Source organism: Corvus moneduloides, chromosome 5 (genome assembly GCF_009650955.1).
Source record: "Corvus moneduloides isolate bCorMon1 chromosome 5, bCorMon1.pri, whole genome shotgun sequence".
In the NCBI taxonomy this organism is placed as follows: Eukaryota; Metazoa; Chordata; class Aves; order Passeriformes; family Corvidae; genus Corvus; species Corvus moneduloides.
In genome coordinates this window covers 49,053,398-49,080,258 of record NC_045480.1, presented here as the reverse complement: position 1 = coordinate 49,080,258, position 26,861 = coordinate 49,053,398, and the positions used below count along the sequence as shown (strand labels likewise).

General features: G+C 38.0%; 1 protein-coding gene across 1 annotated transcript; it reads left to right on the top strand.

Annotated features, from left to right (window-relative positions):
- The first annotated feature begins 8,892 nt into the window (after positions 1 to 8,892).
- ASIC5 (acid sensing ion channel subunit family member 5) lies at positions 8,893 to 26,420 on the top strand. The gene is made up of 10 exons (XM_032110199.1): positions 8,893 to 9,065; positions 12,606 to 12,912; positions 14,826 to 15,057; positions 16,206 to 16,325; positions 17,246 to 17,395; positions 17,955 to 18,102; positions 19,572 to 19,628; positions 21,670 to 21,838; positions 25,509 to 25,600; positions 26,221 to 26,420. The coding sequence occupies exons 1-10, from the start codon at positions 9,026 to 9,028 to the stop codon at positions 26,418 to 26,420; spliced, it is 1,515 nt and encodes a 504-aa protein (XP_031966090.1). The 5' UTR covers positions 8,893 to 9,025.
- Positions 26,421 to 26,861: the final 441 nt, after the last annotated feature.

Below are 26,861 nucleotides of genomic sequence, written 5' to 3'. Positions count from 1 at the left end.
TCCCTTATATGTAACCTTATCTCATTGCCAAGGCCAGCCCCCAAATTCCCCTCCTTAGCCCCCAGCCCATCCCCATTATTCAATAATTACAGAAACTATCACAACACAAAGGTCAGGAAGTTCATGTGTCATTGGCTCTCCAGGATTGTGTTTTTCTCTGCCAGTTAAAAAATGAATGGATGACATGCTTCATCCTATGGTACAAGCTTTTTGTGCTTTTACTGCAAAGTTTCCACCAGTTGCTTCTTTGGGTGCAGGCGTAAGGTATAGTGTGTAAGGTGTAAGTCAATGAGAGGCCTGTGTGTGATAAAAAGGCAGTATTTAATAAATACAGGAATTGTTAAAGTAGGTTTTTAACGTACAGCCTTTTGTATCAGGATACTATTAAGTTTAAAAAAATCAAACGTGTGGAAAGGGGAAATGAGGAGGGGAAGGGGAGAAACATATTTATGTGGCAGACTAAATAGGACTTATTCAAAGGGATTTCAAGTAATATATATAATTTTTTTAAATGTACACAGATTAAGTAAAGAACTAAAAGCTTCATGTACCTGTCAGGATGGTTTTCCAGTTATTTAATTCATAATAATTTCTTAATTTTATCTCCTTGCACAGAAGTTTCTCTCTCATTTATTGACAAATGTTACTCAATCCTATCTGGTCATCAGCTTAATACACAATGAAGTAACATGTAACTAGCATCCACTTCTTTTCTGCCTGCCAGCCCTTTCTGAAAAAAAAAAGTTAATGCTCAATTTCACTGCAAACAAAACCACAGGACCTCTGTGACCCTGGATCATTTGCCCTCTGCAAGATTTATTCTGCTTAGTGGTCTCTGTGTGGTGGTCTCAGCTGTTCCAGTCACTTAAGAGTAGTTTGCTCATTAAGAAATGCATATGTAGGATGTGTGGGTGATGGGATGGATACCCTGTTCATCAGCCTGATGTCATTTGTCAGGCTTTAGACATATCAGCTTAAAATTAAGTTTAGCCACAAGAAAAGGAGGACTGCACTGAAGCAAGCCACCAAGCAAGGTCAAAGAGCTCTTCATGATGTAAAACCTGACAGAGGAAAATAATCCTCTCCTCACACACACCTACACGTGCTCAGTGATGCAGACAACTAGAGATGAAAGCAAAGACACCAGGAATTAGATATTGAAAACTGCTTTTCACATATTTGCACTCAAACAGCTTGATTTACAAATGTAGAAATCTTGCACATCCATAGATCTCAAAGGCATGGAAAAGGGAGGTTTATATTGTCATTCCTGTATATATTCACCCAAAACATCCAGACTGAGCCTACATAATGAAATCAAGCTCTCTGTTATCTTTTCTCATGGCAGAAACAAAGAAAGAGTGTGAAACTAGTAAAAATAAGGACAGTTGGAGAATACTGAATATTTAACCTCACAAAATACGTTAATGTGTGTTTCCTTGTTCAGTTTTATTTTCTTCTGTGGAAAACAGAGAATAATAAACTTCCAGTGCAATGATCTCTGACTGGCAACCTTTACATTGCCTACCCAGTAGGCAAAGGACTTTGAAGTTTCAGAGCCCTTTTACACTCTGTGTTTAACAAAACATTAACTCCTTATTTAGGAAGTAATAGTACCATAAGTTCATTCAGGGTTAGCAAACTCACTTGAAATCTAGCTGGGGATACTGTCTTACCAAGACCTAGACAAACTCCTGTCTTGGGGTGACTTTATGATGTGTATCCCATATCGCTGCCCCATGCCCAGGAATTCATTTTGTGCCTTTCTATGCCTTTAAACTGAGCCCGAGAGAGAGAAGGAAAAACTGAGCAAAACTTTTTCAAAGCAGTTTGCAGCTTGTTCAAGGTCACACAGAGAGAGAGAGGTTTTTTTTCAGCTGCGGCAGGGGAGTGGGAGAGAGGGGAAGCACCTGGCTTTTTTTCTTTCCAGCCAGCTTTCGGCAGTTTTTTTTTCCTCAGCTCCTTTTCCTTCAGAGAGTTGAACTTTTGTTTTCCTGGGACTTCGCTTTTTCTTTTCTCTGCTGGACTGCTTCAACATCAGAATACATTGAGAGGACTTTCCACCGAGGCCTTGGCCCTGGAGGTAGGGCCACCACCCCGTCCCAGCTCCAAGGAGGGGGAGAGAGATCTATGGAAGGACTCTGAAATTTCCCCAGGTTTCTCTCAGCAGATTGAGAGGTTTTATTATTTAGCATCATTATCCCTTTTCCTGTGTGTTTGTTCAATAAATAGTTTTTATCTCTTTCACTTTCCTTCTAGGAAAATTTCTTTTTCCCCGAACCTGGTGGGGGAGGGGTGGTTATAGCCTGCCTTCTCTCAGAGGATGTATTTCTAAATTTGACCAAACCGGCACAACTCCCGATTCAGCAACAGAAAGCTTCAGTCAGTCAAATAAATTGGTAAGACAAGAGCAATTCAGAAAGTTTCTTCCAGTGTTTCCAACATTTCAAATTCCTTGTTTAAGGACCTCATAGCTGATTGGTCCCAAAGCTGTAAAAGACCAATTCCTGAACAACTGGGTAATATTATGGATAATATTTGCAACCATTCATTTAAGAAAGTTTAATCTCGCACTACCTGAATTCAGATCTCTAACCATTGCAACTACAACACATTTCAAACTCTCTAAGATCAGTGGAAAAGATGTCTTGATGAGGACTTGAAAACCCCTGAAATAAAACCATAGACAATACAGATCATTCATTCACCTTACTGGCTGCCTTCATCTGATCTCAGTAAGGCTCCAAAGTGTGTAATGAGCTTGGTAGCAAAATAACTTTTTTAAGTGACTTGTATGACCCGATTATGAAACTGTCTGTTGGCAGTGTAGATGACAGCACAGGTTACAAGAGCCCTCAGGTTTGGATCAGCTCAGAGCCTTGAACTTTGACATGGTTGCAGATACCCTTAGAAACAAATGTGCTTCTGCCATGCTGCTCAAATTTGGGGCTCTCAGTAGGGACTTCATTTTTATTTGAGCAGCCTTCATATCCTAACAGAGATTTTATAGCCACTTTGTCATCTCTCTCTACTAGCATAATCATAAACAAGTCTTGATGAAAAAAGCTCTCCAATGTGAATATATCTGAAAGCAAAACATAACCTTAATTTTAAATGATGGTATTGCTTTTTTTCTCAAAATGTACCTTCATTTCCCTTTTTCATGTTGAACACTCAGAACCACAAAGAAGCAGATCTAACCACACACATAACTTGCTGTTCATGCTGCAAATGACTGAGCAAGGCTGTGAAAACCAAGAGTATATGTGCCCTTGAGCTTTTATTTAGTTATTTATTTACTTTTAACACTTGAAAGTCAGATAAAAGGCCTTCTTTTCATCACAGAGGACTCTAACCTTCAGCAGACAGTGAGAATGTTCTATTTTGTGACTGGGCTGAACACAAGACAAACAGTTACATACAGCAGAAAAAAAAACCCCCACAGCTTCCCAGAACTGCTCTTTGTGGCCTTCGAATGAACTGTCACAGCCTTCGTGACCAAGCATGGGAATTGTTAAGCACCCTTCTTAATCCACCCTTGCCCCACTTCTGCTTACCTCCCCTTCCCCAGGTGGATGTAGGGTGGCTGGCTGCAATAGGGTTGCAGAGCAGACACAGACTGAACTTACTTGGACTGAGAGAAGTGGTTCACATGGGCAAAAAAGGAGCCTCTCTCTAGCCTGGCCAAGGGGAGGTTTGATGTAAGGCAGAGGTGGCCTGCAGCATGATTTACGGATACAGCCAGAGCCAAGGGTCTGCGTGTTCTCACTGTGGGGCTCTGTCTGAAACATTATGTTCTGATGAGGACAGGTAAGCAAGACTGACCTCCTATGTACTGTCATGAATCCAACCAAAGTGTGAATTGGAAGTGACCTGTTCACCCAAGCCAAATCTCAAGTTTTCCTACATGAAATCACTTACGGAGAAGAAAAAATGCACACACAAGTGGTTTGGACAGCGTTACCCATTCTACTAATCAAACTCTCATTCTGATTACAAAATCATCACAGATCAATTTGTTTGTCTAGTGTTTGTTAACTTGAAGAGCTCAGAGAACTTCTGACTACAAATGACGTTTGAAACTTCCCAACACTCTTGTCCAACAATTGCAGACTAGGAGCCACCCCACACACATGGTTTCTACCTATGTAACAATGCCTGCAGTGAGTCAAAGATCCAAGTAGGTCATGCCATGCTGAAAAGTTTCAGATAGAAAGTAAAGGATGTCTTGGGAAGAGCTATTAGAACAAAAGAAACAAACATTAAAAAACAAAACAAAACACCATCAACAAAAAAAACCCAAAACAAGCAAAAAACCCTTTGAAAAACTAAAAAGGAAGCTTACCATGCAATAATTTCCCCAGCATATTCATCTAACCTTCCAAAGTTGATAGCCCAGGACTTCCCAAGAGGCTTGAGTCCTTACACTTAATAACCTTTTTGTGGATTCTGCGAATCCACAGCCTGTAGCAATGACTTCTATAACTGAAGCATGTATCATGTGAAAGAATATTTCCCTGTACAAGTTTCAAACTTCCTCCCAAATAATCAAGTAATTTTCATTTCTGTTTATTACTAAGTCATGGCTAATGAGAAATGGGTGCATTAGAACTTCATAGTCCCAGTCACCCTGTTCTGCACTTGTGCAGATTCTACTGTGATCTTTGTAAGATGAAATACTCAAAACAAAAATATATTTTCTATGTATAGATGTTGCATTGTTAATTTCATAAAATTACAGTGATGAAATAATTTGGACAGCCAACACAGAACTGTAATAGTATATAATATATAATAGTATATAAAATATAATAACTGCAATCCAGCTGCTACAGTTTTGCTTGACAAGGTGCAACTCAAATTGCAGATGCGAAGCCCCTAGCGTCCTAAGCCAGAACTTCACTGTTTTGGCTACTCTGCCAGCACTGAACAAAAATCACTTCCTCATCCAATTTAATAACAAAACAAGAGATAGACAGGTGAATAAAGACGCATGAAAGGAAGGTGAAGAGCAGAAGATAAACTTGGCACCAAAATGTGTCCTCTGCTGAAATTAGTGTTTCGTGATTTTCAAAACTGGACTTGCTATCTAACTAGCATTTGAAATTAACAGTTGGTTTTAAGAAAACTAAAATTGGGTGACTCCAGGCTAAAACAAACAAGCCTGAAGTTGATGCAATATTAATAATCCAATCAGACATTTGTACCTGGGGGAGGAACAGAGCTCAAGGTCTTGCAAACTACAAACAAAGAGATGAGATAGTGCTGGAAAGATTATTTTTTTTCTTTTTAAATACTGCATTTGTTCAAATTCTTAAACACAAAGAACTGTATCATCACTTCCCAGCATACTTTTAACTTCCATCTGTGTTTCACACATCCCAGCACAACCTTCCCCCTTCTCTCTCTCATTTGTGGCTCAGCAGAATGCAGTAGTATTTCTTTCACATGCTGATAATTTCTGACTGATAGTTATTCCCTGAGTATGGAGAAAATGTTCTTTCACTTCTATTGTCCAAACACCCTCTTTCAATCAATGTAAATGTATCAATGCCAGCCAGAACTATAAACTTAGGAGAAACAACATACCTTGAACACATACCACAGCATTGTCCCAAGGCAAACCTACCCTCTATTAATGCCTTGCAGCCAAACATTGCAGGGTGCAATTCTTTAGTACAGGAAGGCTGTTGTTCTTCCCCTCCTGAACATTCCAGTCCTGGTTACCTGTCAGATCCAGTGAAGCACAAACCTGGAACCATAAGATACTCCTATGCCTCCACGTGGCTCAGTTCATGCTGCTGTTTACTCCATGGTACAGCTGTCTGGCAAGTGCAAAGGGCTGGTTTAGCACAAATGTTGATAAAAATCTGCTAATCTTGTCCTGTTCAGTATTATCTTTAATGGCTGGGGTGATGGAATAGGTTGTACACTTCTTAAACTGACAAATCAGAACAGCCTGGAAGGTCTAATAGCATGCTGGCAGATGGGAGCTAGAATTCAATATTACCTTGATGCACTGAGATCAATAATACGCAGTTTCTGTGATGCAAAGAGCAGTACTTTTGAACTTCAGCTGTGATAACCAAACTAGCAAATAAGAAATTCTTTAGAGCAAATCTTATACTGGAATTTTTAAACAGAAACTTTATACATGGCATGGAATCCGTCCTTTCCATCCAGCATCAGAAATAATTCATCCATTATATTATGTCCTGGGCACCACTCTTCAAGACAGATGAAGACAATGTGGAAAGGGCTCAGAAGAGGATGGCAAGAACAATGAATGTTCGATGTAGAAAATATGGCCCTTAAGAAAGATGGAAAGAATTTCACTGTATAACTAAGAGAAGATTTTGGGGGAAAAGTGAGAAATATCTTCCTTTCAAAAGGAAGAGCTATAAGCAACTTCCAATATACCAGAGCATGGGAAAAGGAGTAACTGGTTTAAATTATGGCAAGGTAACTCAGACATAAGAAAACAATAAGTAAGGAAATATTAGTATCTGTAAGCACGAGAAAACAATGAGAGCTCATAATTTCTCCAGTTATAGCTGATTCCTCCTCAAGGTAGAGAGAGACTCAACCAGTCCTCAAACTCTCCTTGAGCACCTTCTGCTGCAGCCCCTTCTACCCTGCTGTCCCCCATTGCTGAATCCAGTGGCAGTACATGCTTGAAGGAAGGAGCAAGACAGATGCTTGCATATACCATTAGTTACCAGCCTTCCATGAAATGGCAATGACAACACATTATAACAATCCAGATGGTGATCACTCCATTGTTTTTTCCTCTCTTTTCCCTTTTTGCTACTATTTTTGTATGAATTGAGTAAAAGTATTTGTAGTCTGCTATATTAGCAAATGCATTACTTCTGTCTTAAAAGTAGATAATATTTGAGATGTTTCTATTAAAAAAAGAAAGCAAAGCCAAACATCAGTAGCATTAATGCCAAGAAAGCACTTACAGAGTGTCATGCAATGTAACAAGCATTGGAAAGAAACATTTTAACAGATTTTAAAAAATACAAAATTGCCTAATGAAGCTAAATATACACCAAATACATACTTGTGCATGCATGTATTTTATCTCAGCAACACATAAGAATTCTCAGAAGACATTTTGCTGCAACTAGGCTATAAAGAATTAACTTTATCAGAAACGTTTCTATCTATTTGCCTCAGGAAATAGCTATGTAGTTACATTGGCTGCAGCATTATTTTTTAATTTAGCACCACAACATAAGAACTGAACAGCACTTAAGACTGACTTCAAATAACAATTTGAGTACAAAATTTGCGTTATGTATGAATGCAAAAAGTGGTGACCACCTCTGTCAGCAGTTGGTTTTCCTAATCTTTACGGCATTAAGTATTAGGGAATGGTTTAAATAACCAGATACAAATGCTAGGAGTGAGTGGACAGAGCAAGCTGCCTGTGACCAATTTACAACCTGGAAACTGTTTGTCCAAGCCATTTGGGAAGGATGAACAAACATAAGATGGGTGGTCCTCGCCCCTTAGTGTTTGCTTAAGAATTAATATAAAACAACCATAAAAGAAAGAAATTTTTCAAAATCAGTTTCTTATGTAAAACACAGTGGGACAACAACAGCCTTGTTCATCTAAAGTATTACATAAGCGTAACAACTCTTTTTAAGGCAGCAACACAAAAAAAAAAAGTTGAATCATTTTCTGTATAGAGAGCAAGTAACTTACAGTTTGTACTTCCTAATTCTATGCACATAACAGTATAAAAGATTGACATAATTCGTTTTATGAGCTCAAGCAACTTGGTCAAGAGGTGGTGTCTAGGTTCTGTGAATTACAGTGGTTAGCATCAATAAGACTCAATGGATCTGCAGCGCTCAGCAACTGCTCGGCAGAGCATCAGTTGGGGTCAAGTTACAAACAGATCTTGAAAAACTGCTTGAGTCAACACAAGTGCTGTGCAAAGCTTGCCCTGGCAGAGAGCCCCACCAGTGAGGCAACACTGACAAATGGAGCTGGGAATTCCAAGAAGTAGAGTACAGAATCTTGTCAGCCAGGAACAACTAAATGGAGTTCAGTGCTTTACCTTGCTGCGTGTAGCATTAAAAGGACAACCAGAAAATGGCAAACAACCAGGCAGTGAGACACCAAGGAGCCAAGCTAATACACCTGATAACCCAAGAACACTGTAGGTGATCACCTGGACAATTACTAACAGAGAGAAACAAAAACACAGCTCAGAAAGAGAATGCGAGGGGGGCTTTTTCCTTATATTTTCCTAAAGCGTTAATCAAGTACATCCCACATTTGAATTTTCTAGTCTTTTAATTCACTTTTATTAGATGTTCAGTTCTTTTCTTGAAATAAATTTCAAGCAAGATAATATCGCACATTAACACAAAAGCAGTCTCTGTCCTTTTGCGTAAGGCCTTGCTGGAATGATTAACCCTGCATGTATATTCATCCTTGCTTACAGGGTGGGTTCTTATGAGTATCAGCTCATTTTTGCTGAAGTCCACAAGAATATGAAATCTGGAGCTGGTCATGAAGACAGCTGTTCAAAGTGTGACTGGACTGCATCTTGTTCCTGATGGGAACCTAGTGAGAGACATTTATTACCCTCCAGACCAAGAAGGAGCTCCTTATCTATTTCAAGAGAAGCTATTCAGTTCTGAACAGCACAGAATTTCTGTGAAGATAACCGGCCTTTCTAAAACAAAAGGAAAAAATACGAAAGAAATTTGCAAGGTGATGCAATGCACAAGTGCACTTGTACTACTATTAGCATAATATGTAATTGAAATTTATATAAATGCATACGTCTGATCCTGTAATAAAAATAATCTTCTCTTTTACATTGAGGACCATGTTAATGAAAGGCAAAACATAGCAACCCTGGCAGGTAAATTACCCGGTCCCATGTGTCATCGAATATCACCTCCCATTTAGTGTTCTATAAAAGCCATTACCCAGCAGTGACCACAGTGGTAAGGCAGCTTTCTATCCATCCCTTCCTTACTGAAATAAGCACGGCCTCATGGAGCAGCTTGGGAGATTCATTCAATCAGATGCCAAAGGTACGTGACTAGGTATATTAGAGTACTTTAGAGCTTTGTTGTCATCCTGTCCAAAAGTAGCAGTAGTGTACCTTTTCAAGATACAAAGAAGAAGGGAGAGCTCAAAAAAGCTTGTAGAAAATAATTTGTATGCTTACTTAAGAAAATAAAAAAGTCTTTAGCTATTGGTCCTCTGTGTATTTAGAATAATACTAATACAGTTTTAACTAGGCAATTCCTTCTCTGAATAATACCACACTTGAATGATCTTTAGATTAAGGCAAAGAGGAAATCAGAAATCTATCTAGACTAACTAACCCTAGCAGAGAGGCCATACAACCTTCCCAAAATAACTTCTTTCAGGTAAGAGCTCTGGATGAAGATAAGTGATCTTTTAAAAAGCCATTTTTTAAAGTGTATTAGTGAAAATCCAATCACAATTAAACATCAGGACTACAAAAACAAAAGTGTTGTACCTTATTTCCCCTACGGCTTAGCTTCCAGTTCTTCCCACTCAGTCCTGTTATATCTTTTTCTCCACTAGATCAAGGAGCCTATTCTTATTATCTATCAGTTACTGTGCAAGCAGTTATAGATGGTTACCAGTTGCCTGCTGGCTGAAGTGAAAAAACCCTTTAAATCCAATTTATAACATTAACATTAAAGACACTGTGAATTTATGAAGAGATAATTTCTGAATGTCCCTATTACTATGTGAATTTCTATTTTAATTTCTGTAAGCCCATAACAGTATGCCCATGTATCCCTAGTTATACATGCAGGGAAGTAATTTCTTCTTTAACAACATTTACTGGGAAATTAGGTTTATCTGTCTAACCTTGATGGCTCTCAGGGCTTTTCCAGTAATCAATGTTTCCTGAGGCAAAGCACCTGCAGCCCATCCTGAACATACAAGCTACAGTACTAGTTCTTACATGCAGGTCCTATATTTGGTTCCTAATATGTCATTTGCTCCTGAAGCTGGATTCCTCTAAGTCCTTACTTTTTTACTTATCCATTCTCTACGCTCCAAATCTGCTATAAAAATTTGATTTATTGATATGTTTGACTGGTTTTTTTTTTCAAGTAGCTACATTAAATGTACTTTGTATTACTACTAAAAGAACATTGTGCTCTAAAGCACTTGTTGTCTTATGTGTCTAAGTCCTTACAAGGCCTTACTGTCTATCTAGCAGCAACTTGGATACTCTAACTCTCTTACAGCTAGTTCGGCTATGTTGGTTACACAACCTTAGGCCAGGTACACACAGCCTAAGTGTTGCACAGCATAGGATGTGACAACCCATCCTTAAAGGGAAGGAAGGATTAATCATTTATGATCTCATGCCCATCCATTATTGTGGTGTATTATTTTACTATTTGCTAACTAAGACCTGGAATAACCATTCTATTACTAATAATACATCACTGGAATGTATCTATTCCTCATAAACAGAGCAAATCACAAATCAATGGCTATTCCCAATTTACATATTTGATACTATTTTCCAATGTACCCCACGTGAGCAATTTCACACCAGAAGTTTACCATTTCACCCCTACTTGGCGTAACTAACAATAGTTTTTCTTAATTTTTTTTTTTTTAATAATAGCATTTTCTAAACAAATCGGGAAGTAGGGTGAGGATTCCTTAAGACGCTGACAAAGTGGTGCTAATTCCTCTGGTGAGAAACCAGAATAATTAAAGCAGCAACATGCTATTGTTAGATAATCTTAAGCATTAAAAGCAAAACTTTTGCAATCAGGTGAAACATCATTTCTACTTCCTACTATTTACTGTACTAGCTATGCACAAGAGCTGAAATAGGATTAGTTACATGTTTGCATAGATTCAAAGTTGCACTTCTGCTGATTAAGGTAACCAGTGTTTTATGATGGCACTGGAGTTTTATGTAGGGACATGCTATCATTCTTGTACCTAGCACAGTGCATACAGGAGAAATAAACACACATGGCACTATGCTTTGAGAAAAGGATCTGACCTGCCTGTGGTCTCTTGTTGGAGTCTATAGGCAGCAGATGCAGACATGTTAGAAATGTACTTCTCTCTGCTCCTTTTTGGGGAACATGCAAAGAATTCGCCCCACTGCCCATGTGCTGGTGAGAGAGAAAATCAGAAATCCACTCCATTCCAGCACGATGTACAAAACCACACACGGCTGAACAGATTTGCAGTGGGCTCCAATAGTCACTAGAGCTAGGAGAGAAATTTTTGAACAGTTTTGTAGCGGAAAACTGATGATAAAACAGATTCATAGTAAATTATGTAATATTGATCAAAGTTCTTACACAGACCTTAAAAGAACAACATAAAGTAAATTCTTTCCCTTCAGAAACATTTTGAAACCCGGCACCATCTGGGATTTCATTATCATGGTCCAGAGACTGTGGACCAAAGAAACACCCCTGAGTACTGATTTGGTCCCAATGTGGCTTTGGCAGATGACTCTTACATCCCTTTGTTCCTTTGCCTGACTGTAATAGCCTCAAGTAAGTCAGTCTTTAAAAGGCTATATTGTCTTCCTACTACACTATCAAACCTAATTTTTGGTTAAAAAAAGAAGGGAAGTATTTAATTGATGTTAAACACTGGTTTAAATAATATATTTTCAGATATTAATAACTGTCTCACATACTTTCTTTGATTTACTGTTCTTATGGATTTACTTAATGTCAAAATAAAGTAGCGGATAGTGACCCGTAAAAGAAGCACTTTGCAAAGAGAGTGACCCAATTATGACAAGGTACAAAAAAGGTCTCATGAAGTTTCCCTCATTTGGGTATTTTGGGAGAGAAAATGTTTTTAAATCCATGTCCAAAAGATTATTCAGCATAAAGCATAAGAAAGTTCCAGGTACTGATAACATTCATTACTGTTATAGCCCTTAAACTTAGATTTAAAAACTGTTTGGCTTGGTTTATTTTAATATCCGTTTATAGAAAACATGAGGCAAATGAAAACTAAACCCACCCCGATTCAAAGGTATGGAATCAGACAAGTATGAACCTAAGAAAATGAGATTAGATATTCTTTGGAACCTGTAACCTTCCAAGTCTTATTCTGAAATTTTTAATAGTGAAAGAGTGAAATTCCCTTTTATAGCATTCACATAATTAATTTTTAACCTTGTTTGTCAGAGCATGTGTGAAGGACCAGTCCTTTATTGGGTTGTTACTGCAAAAATGAGATGTTTAATTTTTCACATTAGGTTCACAGCAACATATGGTTTTAGATCCCTGAGGTATGTCAAAATCCAGTTTTTCCCCCAGAAGTGGAACTATTCTTTTAAATTAAAGTGCTTAAACATTTGTGGGCTTGAAATACTGCAAGATATAGTTTGTACTCAGGGCAGCACTGAGCTCATCTCTTAGCACACAACTCTTCCATCCTCAGAAACGAGTTCTCCACTTAAAGAGAGAATTTACAATTAAAGGGAAATTTTACATCTGCTTTTCAGCATCAGAATTATGTGGATTCCTTTCTTAAGTGACGGTTAAATGGTGTTTTTTAAAAATGTTTTCCCTTTGTTCCATATTCAGGAATATTGGAAAAGATACGGTTGTGTTTAATAAAGAAACTGCTGCCACATTTGGAAGACAGAAGGAGGTATCATGAGGAGTTTGTGTCATCCACTTCATTTCATGGCGTGCATAACGTTGTCCACACGCAGAGCAAGGCTCGCAGAGTGCTGTGGCTGCTGATAGTTGCAGGCTGCCTTGCCACTGTCATTTGGCAGATCTGCAGTCGCTTCATCTACTACTTCAGCTGGCCAACCACAAGTACAGTGGTGGTTCAGTACGTGGAAAACATCAAGTTCCCCTCTGTGACCTTTTGCAACTTGAACAGGTAAAAATGAGGTCTGTTGTTTGCTCTTGAGCCACAACACATCTTTATCTGAAAGCAGTCGGGTTCCACAGCTTGTTTGGACAAATCACATAAACCAAGGGAAACATGGCTATGAGGGGCATGTCTTCCACACCACCACATGATACTTAAATGAAGATGAGAATATGAGAATAAAGAAAGGGAGGTTGCTTTTATAATCTTCCCCTTCATTCAGATGACAGGATTTTTAAGTTTCACAACAGAAGTTGGAATAGAAAAACTCCTCTGGTGGTAGTGTTCTATGTAGAAGTGTTGCTTTTACAGTGTAACTAAGGGACAGTCATCAGCCACACCCAAGTTAAAAATAAAAGACAAGATTAGCTGATGATTTTAAATAGAAACCTCATACAAAAGTAAAAATCTTAGGTAAAACAGATACTCGTTTTTCAGAGGTGCTCAACCTTTACAGCTCCAGCTGATGTCTGTGGTTTCTGCAGGAGGAAAGCATTTGGGTTGTTTGGAAGTCATGTGTCTAAGCAAGAACTTCACTCCAGATTTCTACATTTGAAGACAGTGGCCAACTGCCAATTCAGTGCAGCCACTTCAAAAATAACGTAGTAAAACCACAGCCTGATTTTTAGAGCAAATACGTAATTCAGGAACAGTTTTAGAAGCACAGAAAGTTTATCCACCTATTTTTTTCCTCAAAAAATAGTAAGTTTTCTTAGTTTCTACCTTTTGCTAGCAGAATTAGCCAGAAGTCCAAGTCATTCTTCCTCCCTATGCCACCTTCCCATTACCTGCATAAAGCCACCCTGTGTTATACCTCACAATATGCACTGCAGATGGAAGTACCTCTGGTTGCAGTGGGCTGGCTGTTACAAATGTGCCTTGCTTCTTGTAACCATAGCAGCAGCACATTGTAAGGAGTCAGCTACTGAGCATGGCTTTTTTCCATCTTTGTAAAAATTTCCTGCTATATCCATCTGCCATTCATGCTGTGCTTATCCTCCCCTCCAGTTTTTAGTAAGTAGGAGTTTTTTGTTAGCATGACAAAGAGGCACAGAACTCCCTCTGTCTTTATTTTTTGACTCAAATTCAGTTGTGAAGAGCTGATCCTATTAATCTTCCTTAAACTGGGGCATTAGAGCTACTACACAAATACATTATATTAATACATTTTTTAAAATAAGATAAAATGTCAATGCTAAAGAACATGGCATAGTTTCATTTGTGCTTATTCTCTTTTCAAAGTTATAATTTCTGTAAAGCCTTACTTTACTTCAATAAAGAACTTCAATGCTGTGCACAAGGAAAGCACCACCAAAGTCTCATCACGTTTTTGAGACTTTTCTAGTGGATTCAAAGAGTAAGGCTCACGCTTGATTTAAGCCACTGTGCCACCAGCTCATGGGAAGGTAGACTGTCTCTACACTGGGGTGTAGTGCCTTAGTAAAGCAGGTACATAGATTATTGCAGATGCACTTAAGAGTTCAATTTTCCAAATTAATTAAGACAGCTTTTTTTGAAAGAGATAGCTCCTCTCAGCTAGTTTCCCACTTATAAATGCAATTGTTCAGCTTGTCATGAGTTCTACAAATCTGCTTGTTGGCTTATGTGAATTGTTAATCTATGCAGGGGATTTGGTTTTTAATTTTGAATACCACATACAACATAAATGTTTCCTGTATGACTGGCCAGAATAACCATTGGAAGATGTCCATTTTGTTTCCAGGTATGGAAGATACATTCCTAGAGATAGACACTATATTGTTTATCCATGTTCTAGGAATCAAACTGCAACCTGCTGGGCAAGAATCACTTATAGTTTGCGAGCAGACAAAAAATTGTGTCACAGTTTTGTCAAGAGCAGCCTTGAGATCAGTCCTATAACTGCAGAATTCCAAGCAATTCTTTCTCCTTCTCACTGACAGGTTTCAAGCTCATGCAGTGAGCAACCTGAAAGTAATTTTTTTAGTTTGGAACATTGTATCTGCAATACTCAAAAAATTTGCTATGGAAGATAAATATTCCCAGGAGTTAAATGATTTCCTTCTTGGGAACCAGAACTTCAGCATCAAAGAGTTTACAAGGAAAAATGGGTTTTATCTGAACAGCAGCACATTGCTAGAATGTGATTTTTTTGGAAAGCCATGTTACCCACAGGTAAATATGTTTATTTCATTAAAACAGTAGCATGGAGAGGAAGGGGATATATTCTTACACTCAACATAAGACATCTAGTTCTCCCAGCTACTCCCCCTTTGTTCCCTTATAGTCAGGCAATAGAGAACAAAAGTCTAACTCTAAATTACCCCGAGGGCCTCGATTCTCCCACTGACTGCACAGGCAGCCTGCTGGACTCTCTGAGCTCTAAGATGGGATTTCAGTTTAAATTGCTCTCTGCCTAATGCCACTTCTGCACAGACAGCAGCCTTTGAAAGCTGTCATACCTCCAGGCTGTATCTAACAACCTTTCCCAGCCTGTAATGAAGGACAGTTTGAACAAAGTTTTTCATAGCTTTGTTCTTGAGGTCAAGAATATAGATAGCCAGGGTAACTATATGCAGAATCCACAGGAATTTTAAATATCGCAATGAAAATACCCCATCTTTGGGAATTTTGGACAACAGCCAAAAAATATGATCATCCCATTCTTATGTTGATTCTTCCGTAAAGGATTTCCAACTTAAACAGAAAATGTGAACCAAAAAGTTAGTTCTACATTCTTTCAGTTTAATCTAACCTTTAGATATGCTGTAGTTTCTAAAATAAGACATTAGAGTCTGAAATTAGGCATCAGAGACTTCTCTTAACTGGAAGACACTAGTGCTAATAACTAAACCTAAAGCAATGAGATGCAGTCATATTAAATTATGAGGCATTTTCAGGAAAAAATGCAAATATTGTATTTTCATATGTAACATGACAATTAGTTTTGAAACAGTCTTCACTAAGCAGCTAATGGAAAAAATTAAAAAGTTATTTTTGAATATATAATTTCTACATAATGTAACAGGTATAGAAATAACACAGGACCTCATTAAATTATTCTGAGCAGCTCATAAGTATTAATAAAAAATGCAAAATTTCTCCTTTAAACTTTACTTTCTATAGAAAGGACTGAAATACTTTTGAATATTTCCATTAATTACCACTTTTCTGATTGTAATATTGAGCACTTTGTGGGGGGGAAAATAAAACAACCAAAATAATCCAACAACCCTAGTAGTTCCTCTCTTGCATTGTAATTATTAAGGAAACTTCAATGCTCTTTGTTTCATTTCACTCTTCCCTGTTTTCCTTTATTGAAGGATTTTGAACATGTTTTCACCGAATATGGAAACTGCTTTACTTTTAATCACAATGATCTCTCCGCAAAAAGAGTGAGTTTGTCTGGAAGAGGCTTACATTTGCTTTTTGATGTCCAGCAGGTACAGCTATCCTCAGGATTATAACAACAAATCATGTAGTAACTTATAAATTAGTGGAGGAGTTTTTTTCTTTGGTTTGGGATTTTTGTTTGATTTGGTTTACCCAGACCTTCAGAATTTCATGCACAAAATTCTAAATCAAGACTATTTCCAAGTGAGAGAGTATTTTAAAGGAAGGACCCAAATAGAGATTTAAAAAACCAGAATTATTATTGACTCTGTCCCCAGCTAAGGGGTGGGGGGAAGGTTGTGAGTGAGCATATACATGCACTGTCCACCTACAACTGAAACACGTCATCAGAAGAGTGATTTAATTTTATACAAGCAGTTCATTTAATAAAAGGCCCAGTAGCAAAGGTCACCTGGTGCCACTTTCTAAGTAGCACTAAATTTTAGTTACAGCAGCTGCAGCAGCTCAATGCCAGCCAAGACCTGGTCTTTGAACTGTAAATTATTTCTCACATTGTCTTCGACCAACAAAAAGCAGAAAACAGGGAATATCACCTTGTGAGAACAGGAAATAAAACCAAAGATAAACAACTTAGACATTTGCTTTTGTTCTCTGGAATTATGAGTCAGTAGTGAAAGGTTCTGAAGAGAATAATGGAAAGTTTGCTAAAATGTGATGGGTAGTTGCAAGTAAAAGGAACAAATATCCAAGTTATGAGTAAATGCTCATCTATGATTTCTTGCTTTTAAAATTGGGGGATGCCAAAAGGAATAAAAAGGTTAAAAGTTTATAGCAACTGGAAGGAAACCCACAGAGGGGAACAAAGGAAATTCAAGTCAGTTTGCTGCTGTACTTTCCTGTAAATTGCCAAAAATGTTACTAAATAGCATAGTACCACATTAAAAATATAGCTAAAGCTTCAGATCATAAGCAAAGCCAAAACTACCTTAAACAATTCTTTTTGTATTAGGACAAATTCACTGATGAACCTACTCTTGGTTATACTGATGCTGGAGTAACTTTTATTATCCATTCACCCCAAGAGCTTCCACGCTTTGATGGTTTAGGTTTATTGACACCAGTGGGGATGCACGCACGGGTCGCAATCCGCCAGCTGAAGGTAAGGATTTTGTCCATGACCTGGAAGTAGTGTTTTTTACTGTCTCTAATTCTCTTCTGAAGCACTGACAATGAATTAGACATTTTGGAATGCATAATATTTATTATGCCTTAGAGACTCCAAAAAATAACATTTCCTCCAGACACAAACAAAATTACTGCTCTTTTGGGGAGGATATCACTGGTTTGCCTAATTTGTCTCTATCAAGGCAGCCTTTCTTTCCTGTAACTTTACAGCCTCATTGACAGATAACGATAAAAGGACACCACAGCATTTCCCTATCAACATATTCTGCTACCATTAAGGGGGTCTCAGATTCCTAGTGGAATCCAAGCAGAGTGGAGTACCATTTTGCACTAGGCTTTCTGATCAGGCCCTACTTTTGCTGAGAGAGAGATGAATTTTTAATCCCAAGAGCACGAACTGTAATTAAATCACAATGTTACAGCTTATGTCTTCAACAGGCTTTCTTCAGCAATTTAAAATGTGAAAAAGCAATACCTACATTTAAAACAGAGACCAAAAATTGATTATATCTTTTGTTATTATTACCCTACAGTCAATTATCCAAGAATACCCATGGGGAGAGTGCAAGCCTGATATAAAGCTTCAGTACCACAAGATTTATAGTACTAATGGATGTTTGTTGGAATGCAAAGCCCGGTACATACAGGACTGGTGTGGCTGTTTGCCATTCATTCTTCCAGGTATTTCTCAGGAGCATCATCATACCACACACTGATCATCTTCCTGGAAGACCTCACATGCAGATAGAGCACATATATGAGGGATATCTCCAGCTGAGATTAATTAAAATTCCAAGAAAACAAGCGAGATATTTGGTCAAGCCTAGACCTAGCATCTGGGTCATTGTCTCTTCTTAGGATACAGTCCAAAATATGGAAAGAAACAGTTATGCCTTAGGCATGCAAGACAGGTCTGCAGTCTTCAACCTACATTCCTAAGGAGCTGGAACTAAACCTTTAAGAAGGCATATATTTTCACATGTACCCCAGACAACTTACTTTGCAAACAGGTATTCAGCAGAAGAGCTTGCTTGAAGACAGAATCTGAGGTCCCCCACATGAGCCAATGAAAGATCCCGGCAGCAGCAAAGGCTCTACAAAAGCCAAAAAGCTCTATGGAGCCTTCTAATCAGCCTCAAATGTGGAGCACCAGGTGCATGCTGTAATAATCCCCTCAAATATCCAAGCTTCTTAATCACTCTAGAAATGTAAAGCAGTAACACTTAGCCCTCACACCTTTTCAGCATTAAATGTAACAAAAGTATTGTCACCTAAAGCAAGAGCTGGAACCCAAATCTCTGGCTTTTGCACCTCTTTTTTCACAACTACTGGGCAAGAAAGCCTGCACTTTCTGACTCATTGTATTTTTTAAATATGTTCAAGCAAGGTAGAATGTTCTTAATAAAGCAGACCCATTAATGTGTAAGCTCTAGCCTGTTTGTTTCAGACCCCCTGGGAAAGGAGGTTGGCAGTCTTCTGCAAACTGCCAGGGAAAGGGGGTTGCCAAGGCAATTAAGTCTGGGTCTTCTATGCCTGGGGTGACAGTTTTATACAAGGACAGTTAGCTGAAGGAGGGCAATGCCTTCTGGAATTAAGTGTTCTAAACTGCTACATAACATTTCCATGTGAGGGAAAAAAAATTTAAAAATGGGATGAAACTGAGGCCATCTGAAATCTGAAAATTTTGCTCTACCTCAGGATACTATCTTACCCCTTAGATCTCCAAACAACTCTTGCATGAAGTTCAAAATTTCTGCAGAAACACATGGGATGTAATCATATAGCAAATTTACCTTACTTTGGTGGTTTTTTTTTTTTATCATTTCCACTAGGAAATGCAGAAAATCCTGTCTTTAGCAAGCTAACACAAAGAGTGAGCCACAAGCTTAAAGGCAGTTCTGGCTGGTACACATCATGAAGATGCTTGCTCCAACAGCAGCCTCCTGGCTTGGTCTGTTGTGTCTCTTCACTCTGTACCACTTCTGGTGTTTGCAACTGCACTGTGCCCAACTGAATTGATTTCTCAGTTGTGTAATCATTAACGTGGAGTTGTGAGCAGGCTTTGATGACATTACATTTCAGTTTAGTACAAACAGAGCTAAGGGTTAGATGGTTAATTTAGGCTCCTAAACCTTTTTATTTATTTTTAGGAAATGGAACAGAATGTGACTTGCTGAAGTTTTACAAATGTGTTTATCCAGCAGTCTGTAAGTAATAACTTCATATTCATGTTTTCTAAACTGGTTCCAAACAGTAGACAAAAATAAACCAAAATACTGAAAGTAATCTGAAATGGAGTACATCCCAGTTCATTTAATATTCTGAAGACAGAGTCCAGACAGAGCATGAAATGTATGTCCAATAAAAAACAAAGAAACAAACCACACAAAAAAATACTCCAAAAAATAAGTGTGTGTGTATATATATATATATATATATGTATATATAAAAAAAACTAATAGAAGAATTCATTTTAGCAATCAGAAATGGTTTAAAGTGGAAGAATATTCAACTAATCTGTTTTCAGTTACCAAGCCTCTGGCTAGCATTTTCACATCTTCATGGTATCATCCTTCTAGATCCAATGTTGTATTCTCTGTGCAAAGAAGGGTGAACCGCACAGTAATAACAGGTTTGTTAACTGGTAAAAATATAATTCACTGGACTTTAAGGTTTTATCTTTTTAAAAGTAAAGTTAATTACAAATTTTGAAAGCACTCCAAATGCAATTCTTTTCCATAAATAAATAATCTGCACACAGTGGATATGTGTCACTTACAACAGACTTTCTGGAAAATACTTTAAAAGGTAATCTGAGAAGTAACTTTTCATGAACTTCAGAAAGTTTTCTTTTTAATTGCTTGGTTTCTATTGTGTAATGTGACTCTCTCTGAGTGATTAGTAGACTCAGAAGTTGGTGGTGGGGGACTGTTTTGATTAGGTGTGTGCAACATTCAAGCCAGATCTACTACTGTGAACATTTCCCATTTTTTTTCCTGTGGCTATTTTGAAATGGATTCTACTAAGTTCACATTCTTATCTAACCACAATCTTTGAAAGCCTGTCATCAGGGAAGATGTATATTATTTTACTTAATAGATATTCAGAGACTGAATTTCAAAGAAACCACAGAGCACTAAGCAAAAATGACCCTAAAGTCCTATGAAGGATGGATAGGATTCAGAGCTGAACCCCAGAAGGTCTGTAGGTATATGGTCCCCAGGATCCCATGTTAGGGGCTGACTCTCCTCTGACAGTGTACGAGAGGTAAGTCATCTGATAACAAAATCTCAAGTAAGAGCACACTTATCCAGTATCTGCAGGACCTACTAAGAGCATTTATTTTAGGAACTCTAAAGGCTGTCAATCCAGAATTAAATCCACAACCCCAGCACCCCTGAAGAATATTTCAAATCATCAGCTAACAAGCTGAGATATCTCCTCCTCTGTGCTTTGCAAAAGTGACAAGCCCGCAAGCAGAATGAACAGACACATCCTCTGCCACCACACAAACAGGACAAATAGAGCATCACAAGCAGGACATTACAGTACTCATCTCAGAGTGATGGCTTATGATTTAGGAAACATTTATGCCTTACAATTTTTCATCTACATTGTTTTTCTCTAGCTTTCTCAGATTTCTGTAATGATTACTTTCTGTTAGAACCTTGTTAGGGGAATGGCTCCCCACTTTCACGAGCACCCAGACCTGAAGAATTTTATGGCTTCTCTTTGGTATTCGAAGAGACAAAGCTTCCCCTAAGCCTTCTTAGCTGTCCTGAGCCCAATTACCAAATGGAAGGCAGGGATTAAGGTAGAGTGAACTTAGTTTACCAAGGTCTTTATATAGTTATCAGATGATAGCAAATTAGAATTGGAATTGCTCTGAAAGATGTTTAAGATAGCACAGAACATGGAAAGTCTTTTGTTGTTCTTTTGCTTAACAGTGGGTGAGAAATAATAAGCACATAAAGCCCCAATGAATGCAGAAAGACTTAGAGGTGCTATATTTCTTTGGAAAAAGTGAGAAAAATATCTCAACCCTTATTATCGTGAACCAGTTTCCCAAAGGACAATTGCAAATACTTCTTTGCTCCTTCAAAACTGACTAAGTATCCACTTTTTTGGGAATAATTAACCCACACATTAAAGACAGTTAAAAGTAGTTTATAAAGTATTTTTTAAAAAGTTTTTAAACTGTGTGCGTTTTTAGAAATATTATATAAATTATTTCTTCTGAAATTTCAGATGATATAGAGATAAAAGGATTATGTACAGTAGGAACACACAATTCCACTTGCCCTGCCCCATGTGAAGAAACAGATTATCCTACCACTGTCACCTATTCAAACTTGGGAGGAGAAAAAGCCATAAAATATTTTTCTACAAAACTGAAGAAAAGCCCAGAATACATCAGGTAATCTTGCTTAACACCTTGTCTAACAAAGAAATTATCAATTGCTTATAATGGTGCTAGCAGAGCGTATGATGAAAAGATGACCTTAAAAAATATTCTTACGTGCAGTATTAATAACATTGTCTGTGAGATAACATAATCTCTTGGACAAAATTGGTTAAGATTTATACAAATGCATATATATATATAGATGTATGTATGTATTAGACATATAGGTACATATATGTATATAATACACTTAGATGCATCTAAGACTGTGGATAACAAATATTAGATAATGCAATTAGAAAGTAATATTCTCAATTACCTTCTCTGTCACTGATCTCCTATAACAAAGCTTTTTGATCGCTGCTTCAATTAAGACTAAAGAAAAAGCAGGGTTATCAAACCTATTCACAGTCCATGTGAGCCATCCATTCAAGAGAGAAGAAATCTTCACACTTCCACAAATAAGGGCAATGAGTAACACAAATAGATGCTATATAAAGTTTTTTTCCTTTCAGCTTATTCCCAAAGGAAGCTTGGTAAGCACTGAAGACCTAGGTTTTACTGTATTGGCAATGCCACAAATTTAATAATATTTTCCACTGTTAGTAGAGTTCCCTAAGACCATTTATATTATAAAAGATATTTAGAAAATCTTTGGTACAATATTAATTCTCATGAGGTAGCAGAAGAGTGAAAGGGGATGGTTGTGTGTGATTGAAAGCACTACACAGCAAAGGAAGGTAGTTCTCCACCCAATAGAAGATACCTTCTAGTGTGAAAACACCTCAACACTACTGACTACATCTTCTATCCAAGAAAAGGGGACAGGATTTACGTTATGCATAGAGCTGTGCTGCTCAGTATGCAGACTGCACTGACCTAATCTGCATACTTTTAAATTCAGTGATGCCATATATCCTTATGCTTTAATAGACCATACGTGCCTTACTGTTATGATATAATGAATTGATGCCAAACTTCCTCGCAAACACAAGCATTATATATCAAAAAACTGAATTATTGCCAGATTTTTTTTGCTAGAAAGAAATGATCTAGTTGTCAAAGAAAATTTAATACAGTTTCATACAGTGAATTGCCTCTTTCTCATAGCCAGAGATATCAGCAGTACAAATAAGTATTAAGGCAGGTGCTACCTGAACTCATAGTATATAGAACATCAAAGTATGTTTATAAACAAATGTAGAAAATTTGGTTCTTGAAGTATATGAGTTTCATTGTCTCAGTAACTTCAGTTTTCTCACTTTTGAAGCCATCAGTCTGCAGTGCTTGCATATGTTTATACATGAACAGGAACCATACAAATCAGAATAGTTGGGTTGGATGGGACCTTTAATGGTCAATTAGTCCAACTCCCCTGCAATGAGCAGGGATGTCTTCAACTACATCAGGTTCCTCAGGGCCCAACCTGACCTTGAACATTTCCAGACATGGGTCATTCACCACCTCTTGGGGCAACTTGTTCCAGTGTTTCACCACTCCTGCTGTAAAAAATGCCTTCCTTGTACCTAGTCTGAATCTACCCTCTCTTAGTTTTCAACCATTACCTCTTGTCCTACGTCTACAGGCCCTATTAAAAAGTCTGTTCCCAATGAACATTATGAAAATTAAACCTGTTGTTATATGCAAACTATATTAATCCCTTGAAGACATTTTATCTTTGTTGATTATTTTACTGTCTGTAAACATCATGCGCAACACAGTAATTACTCAATTAAGCAAGGGAACATACAGGACATTCCCCTGTTACTGGGCCTTAACCAATAGGAATCCTGCCAACACATTAATGAGTACATATTCCAAACTATAAAACATAGAGATGTATTTATTTCTGACGATGGAAGGAGGAAAAAGTTAAATATTTATTGGATAGTTCTGCCATGATAAGGGCAGGAGCCTTACTAAGAGAAGCTAGGAAAAAAAGATTATTTTTATAAATTACTGCTGAGTTTTAGAATTATCACCCAAAGAAAGAGAAGGGATGATTTTGTATAGAAAGTACTTTATTTTCATGAAAATGGTAAATGACCTTATTGTCACGGTCAAACCGAAAACCTCTAGCTGTTAACACTTCTGAAGAATCATAGAATGCTTTGGATGGAAGGGACATTAAAGGTCATCTAGTTCCCATCCTTGTGGGCAGGGATAGCACCCTCTAGATTGGGTTGCTCAAAGCCCCTTCCAACTTGGCCTTGAACACTGCCAGGGATGGGGCATCCCCAGCTTCCCTGGACGGGCTGTTACAGTGCCTCACCACCCTCACAGTGAAGACTTTCTTCCCAATATCTAATCTAAACCTACCCTCTTTCAGTTTAAAGCCATTCCCCCTTGTCCTGTCCCTATATGTCCTTGTAAAAAGTCCCTCTCCATCTTTTTTGTAAGCCCCCGTTAGGTAATGGACGGCTGCTATAATTTCACTCCAGAGGCTTCTCTTCTCCAGGCTGAACAGCCACAGGTCTCTCAGCCTGCCCTCAAAGGTGAGGTGCTCCAGCCCTCTGACCATGTTCATGGCCTCCTCTGGATTTGCTCCACATCCTTCTTATGATGGGGGCCCCAGAGCTGGATGCAGCACGCCAGGTGGAGTCTCACAAGAGTGGAGTAGAGGGGCAGAATCACCTCCCTTAACCTCCTGGTCACTCTCCCTTCGATGCTGTCCAGGCTAACTCTGAGGGCTGCAGGTGCACGGTGCTCATTCATGTTGAGCTTCTCATCAATGAACATCCAAGTCCCTCCACTTAGGGCTGCTCTCATTCTATTCTCCATCCATCCCATGTTTGTGCTTGTGCTTGCCCTGACCTAGATTCAGTACTTTGCACCTGGCCTTGTTGAACTACACGAGGTTTGCACAGGCTCACCTCTCAAGCCTGTCCAGGTCCTTGTGAATGGCATCCCTTCCCAGCAGCATGTCAGTCACACCACACAGCCTGGTGTCACTGACAAACTTGCTGAAGTTGCACTCAGTGCCACAGTCCATGTCACTAAAAAAGATGTTAAACAGCACTGGTCCAAATACTCTACTTGGACATCGACACATTGACATTAGCTGTGCAATCAGGTTTTGTGTCTGTTTTCTTCCAAAACCATTATTTTTATATTCAGTCTAGGACTTAAGCACAATCTTTCTCTAGGCAATATATAATAAAGAGGAGCTCTACACTCAGTCATTACACAGGTCTTGCTCCAACTGAGATTTACCTACTCTTCCACTTTGGCAGCAGGCAAGAATATAATTAGGGAAGTGAGGCTACTAGCAGAGGGTAGAACTGAACATCCAAGTTTAGGACAAGCACTGCTCTGCACAAACATGCCCATTGAAATAAGCACAATTAAATAGTATGTAATCCAGAGTGGTAGACTATACTTTGCTTGACATTTCCACTCAAGTTTCTATCAATGACCCTTAAAAAGTATGAGTCTATCCCACAGTACAGATCTAGAGCTACTTTTTCAACACAGCATGAAGATCTACTCCTGACAAAGTGCTGTTGTTATTAGGACTTTGGGTTTTTTCCTTCTCTGATGTAACCGATCTTGATAACACTCATCTAATTTTTCATTAAAAGACACCATCACTCTCCCTGAACTCAGACCATGCTGACAGATGTTGGTAAAAATGAACTGCACTCCCAACTGTCTCAAGTAAACTCTATGTATTTGTCATTAGGCAAAACCTTGTGCGCATTGAGATTAAATATCATGATTTGAGCTACAAAATAACACAGCAGCAGAAAGCCTTGACTGTCTCTGAGTTGCTTTGTAAGTGAATGTTTACTATTTATTTATTATTGATTAATAATTAATCTAAAAATAACAATTTTTTTAAACCCTCTTTTTATAATTGTCTCTCCTCCTAAACCAAAACCTATGTGGGCTTCTGAACAAGAAGCCATAATTTTTATATTATAACAGTAATAATAATGTCTGTCTCATGGTCATTTTTGATACTGTCTCCTGTCATTCCATTAAAGAACCTGGGATACGGACAGCAGCTGAGAGTAAGAATTAAGTCTGGCACTAGTTTATGGCTGTAGCATAGGCAGGACTGTAAGAATAGTGATGTTTTGGGGATTTGGAGAGGAGAGGGAGATCACAGGAATGAGAAGCAAGGGAACAGTTAAAAAGACATAGAAGTAGTAAATATTTTAAGTATCTCTTTCACAGTAGGATATCTTGTGTTGTACTTGCTTTATTTAGAATTTTCAGAAACACATTACTCTTCTTCAGTAAACATTCTTAAGAATATTAATTCTGTTTTCTTAAAGTGATGGATTATGTGTATTGAATTTATTTAACACTTGAGTCTGGCAGGGTTTTGTTTGCTTGCTAGACTAAACCAGATTCTTTGGATGACATATGTTTATTTTCTTCTATTACAGCTGAAGTAGGTGGCCAGCTTGGATTGTTTTGTGGTGCCAGTATGATTACAATCATAGAACTGCTAGAGTATATTTTTACTAACTTCTGTTGGATGTGCATCTTTCTTCTTTTGAAAGCTCCTGAAATGCCTCAGTGGAACAATCCATCCCAGAACCAACCAACACAAAAGGAAAAAAAGAGGGGAATACAAGAATGTTAGTGGATTGTAGAAGTTCAGAACTAATTGGTTTTGCAAATTCCCTTTCCTCTTAAGATACAAAGGAGACAGTAATATTTTACACTGCTCCCTTGTCTGCACTCCTTATTCTCCCTTTTATTCCCTAGAACTATTTAACTGTACTAAATAAATTTAAAGAGTGCATTTCACAGTCTTGCTTTCCTTCTCATGTAAAGAAAAAATGTAATCTTTAACTAAAATTGTACTTTAATAAATTAATCTTTTAAATAGCTTAACAAGTGATGCTGACATACAATATAATTTAGCATTCATGACCCAGTTTTTATCTTCTGTATTTTGAGTGATGAGAAATAATACACATGCCAAATTATCTCACAGAAGTTTCTTGACCACCATAAACATGGAGCATTGCTATTCTTAAAAAGCAAGTTGCTTATTAACAATTCTTCTAGTAGGTTATCA

Coding starts and splice junctions, on each gene's coding strand:
- ASIC5 (XM_032110199.1), top strand. CDS start 9,026: ATGGAGCAGCTTGGGAGATTCATTCAATCAGATGCCAAAG. Junction 15,058..16,205: donor GAAAGCCATGTTACCCACAG/GTAAATATGTTT, acceptor CCTTTATTGAAG/GATTTTGAACATGTTTTCAC. Junction 18,103..19,571: donor TTTGCCATTCATTCTTCCAG/GTATTTCTCAGG, acceptor ATTTATTTTTAG/GAAATGGAACAGAATGTGAC.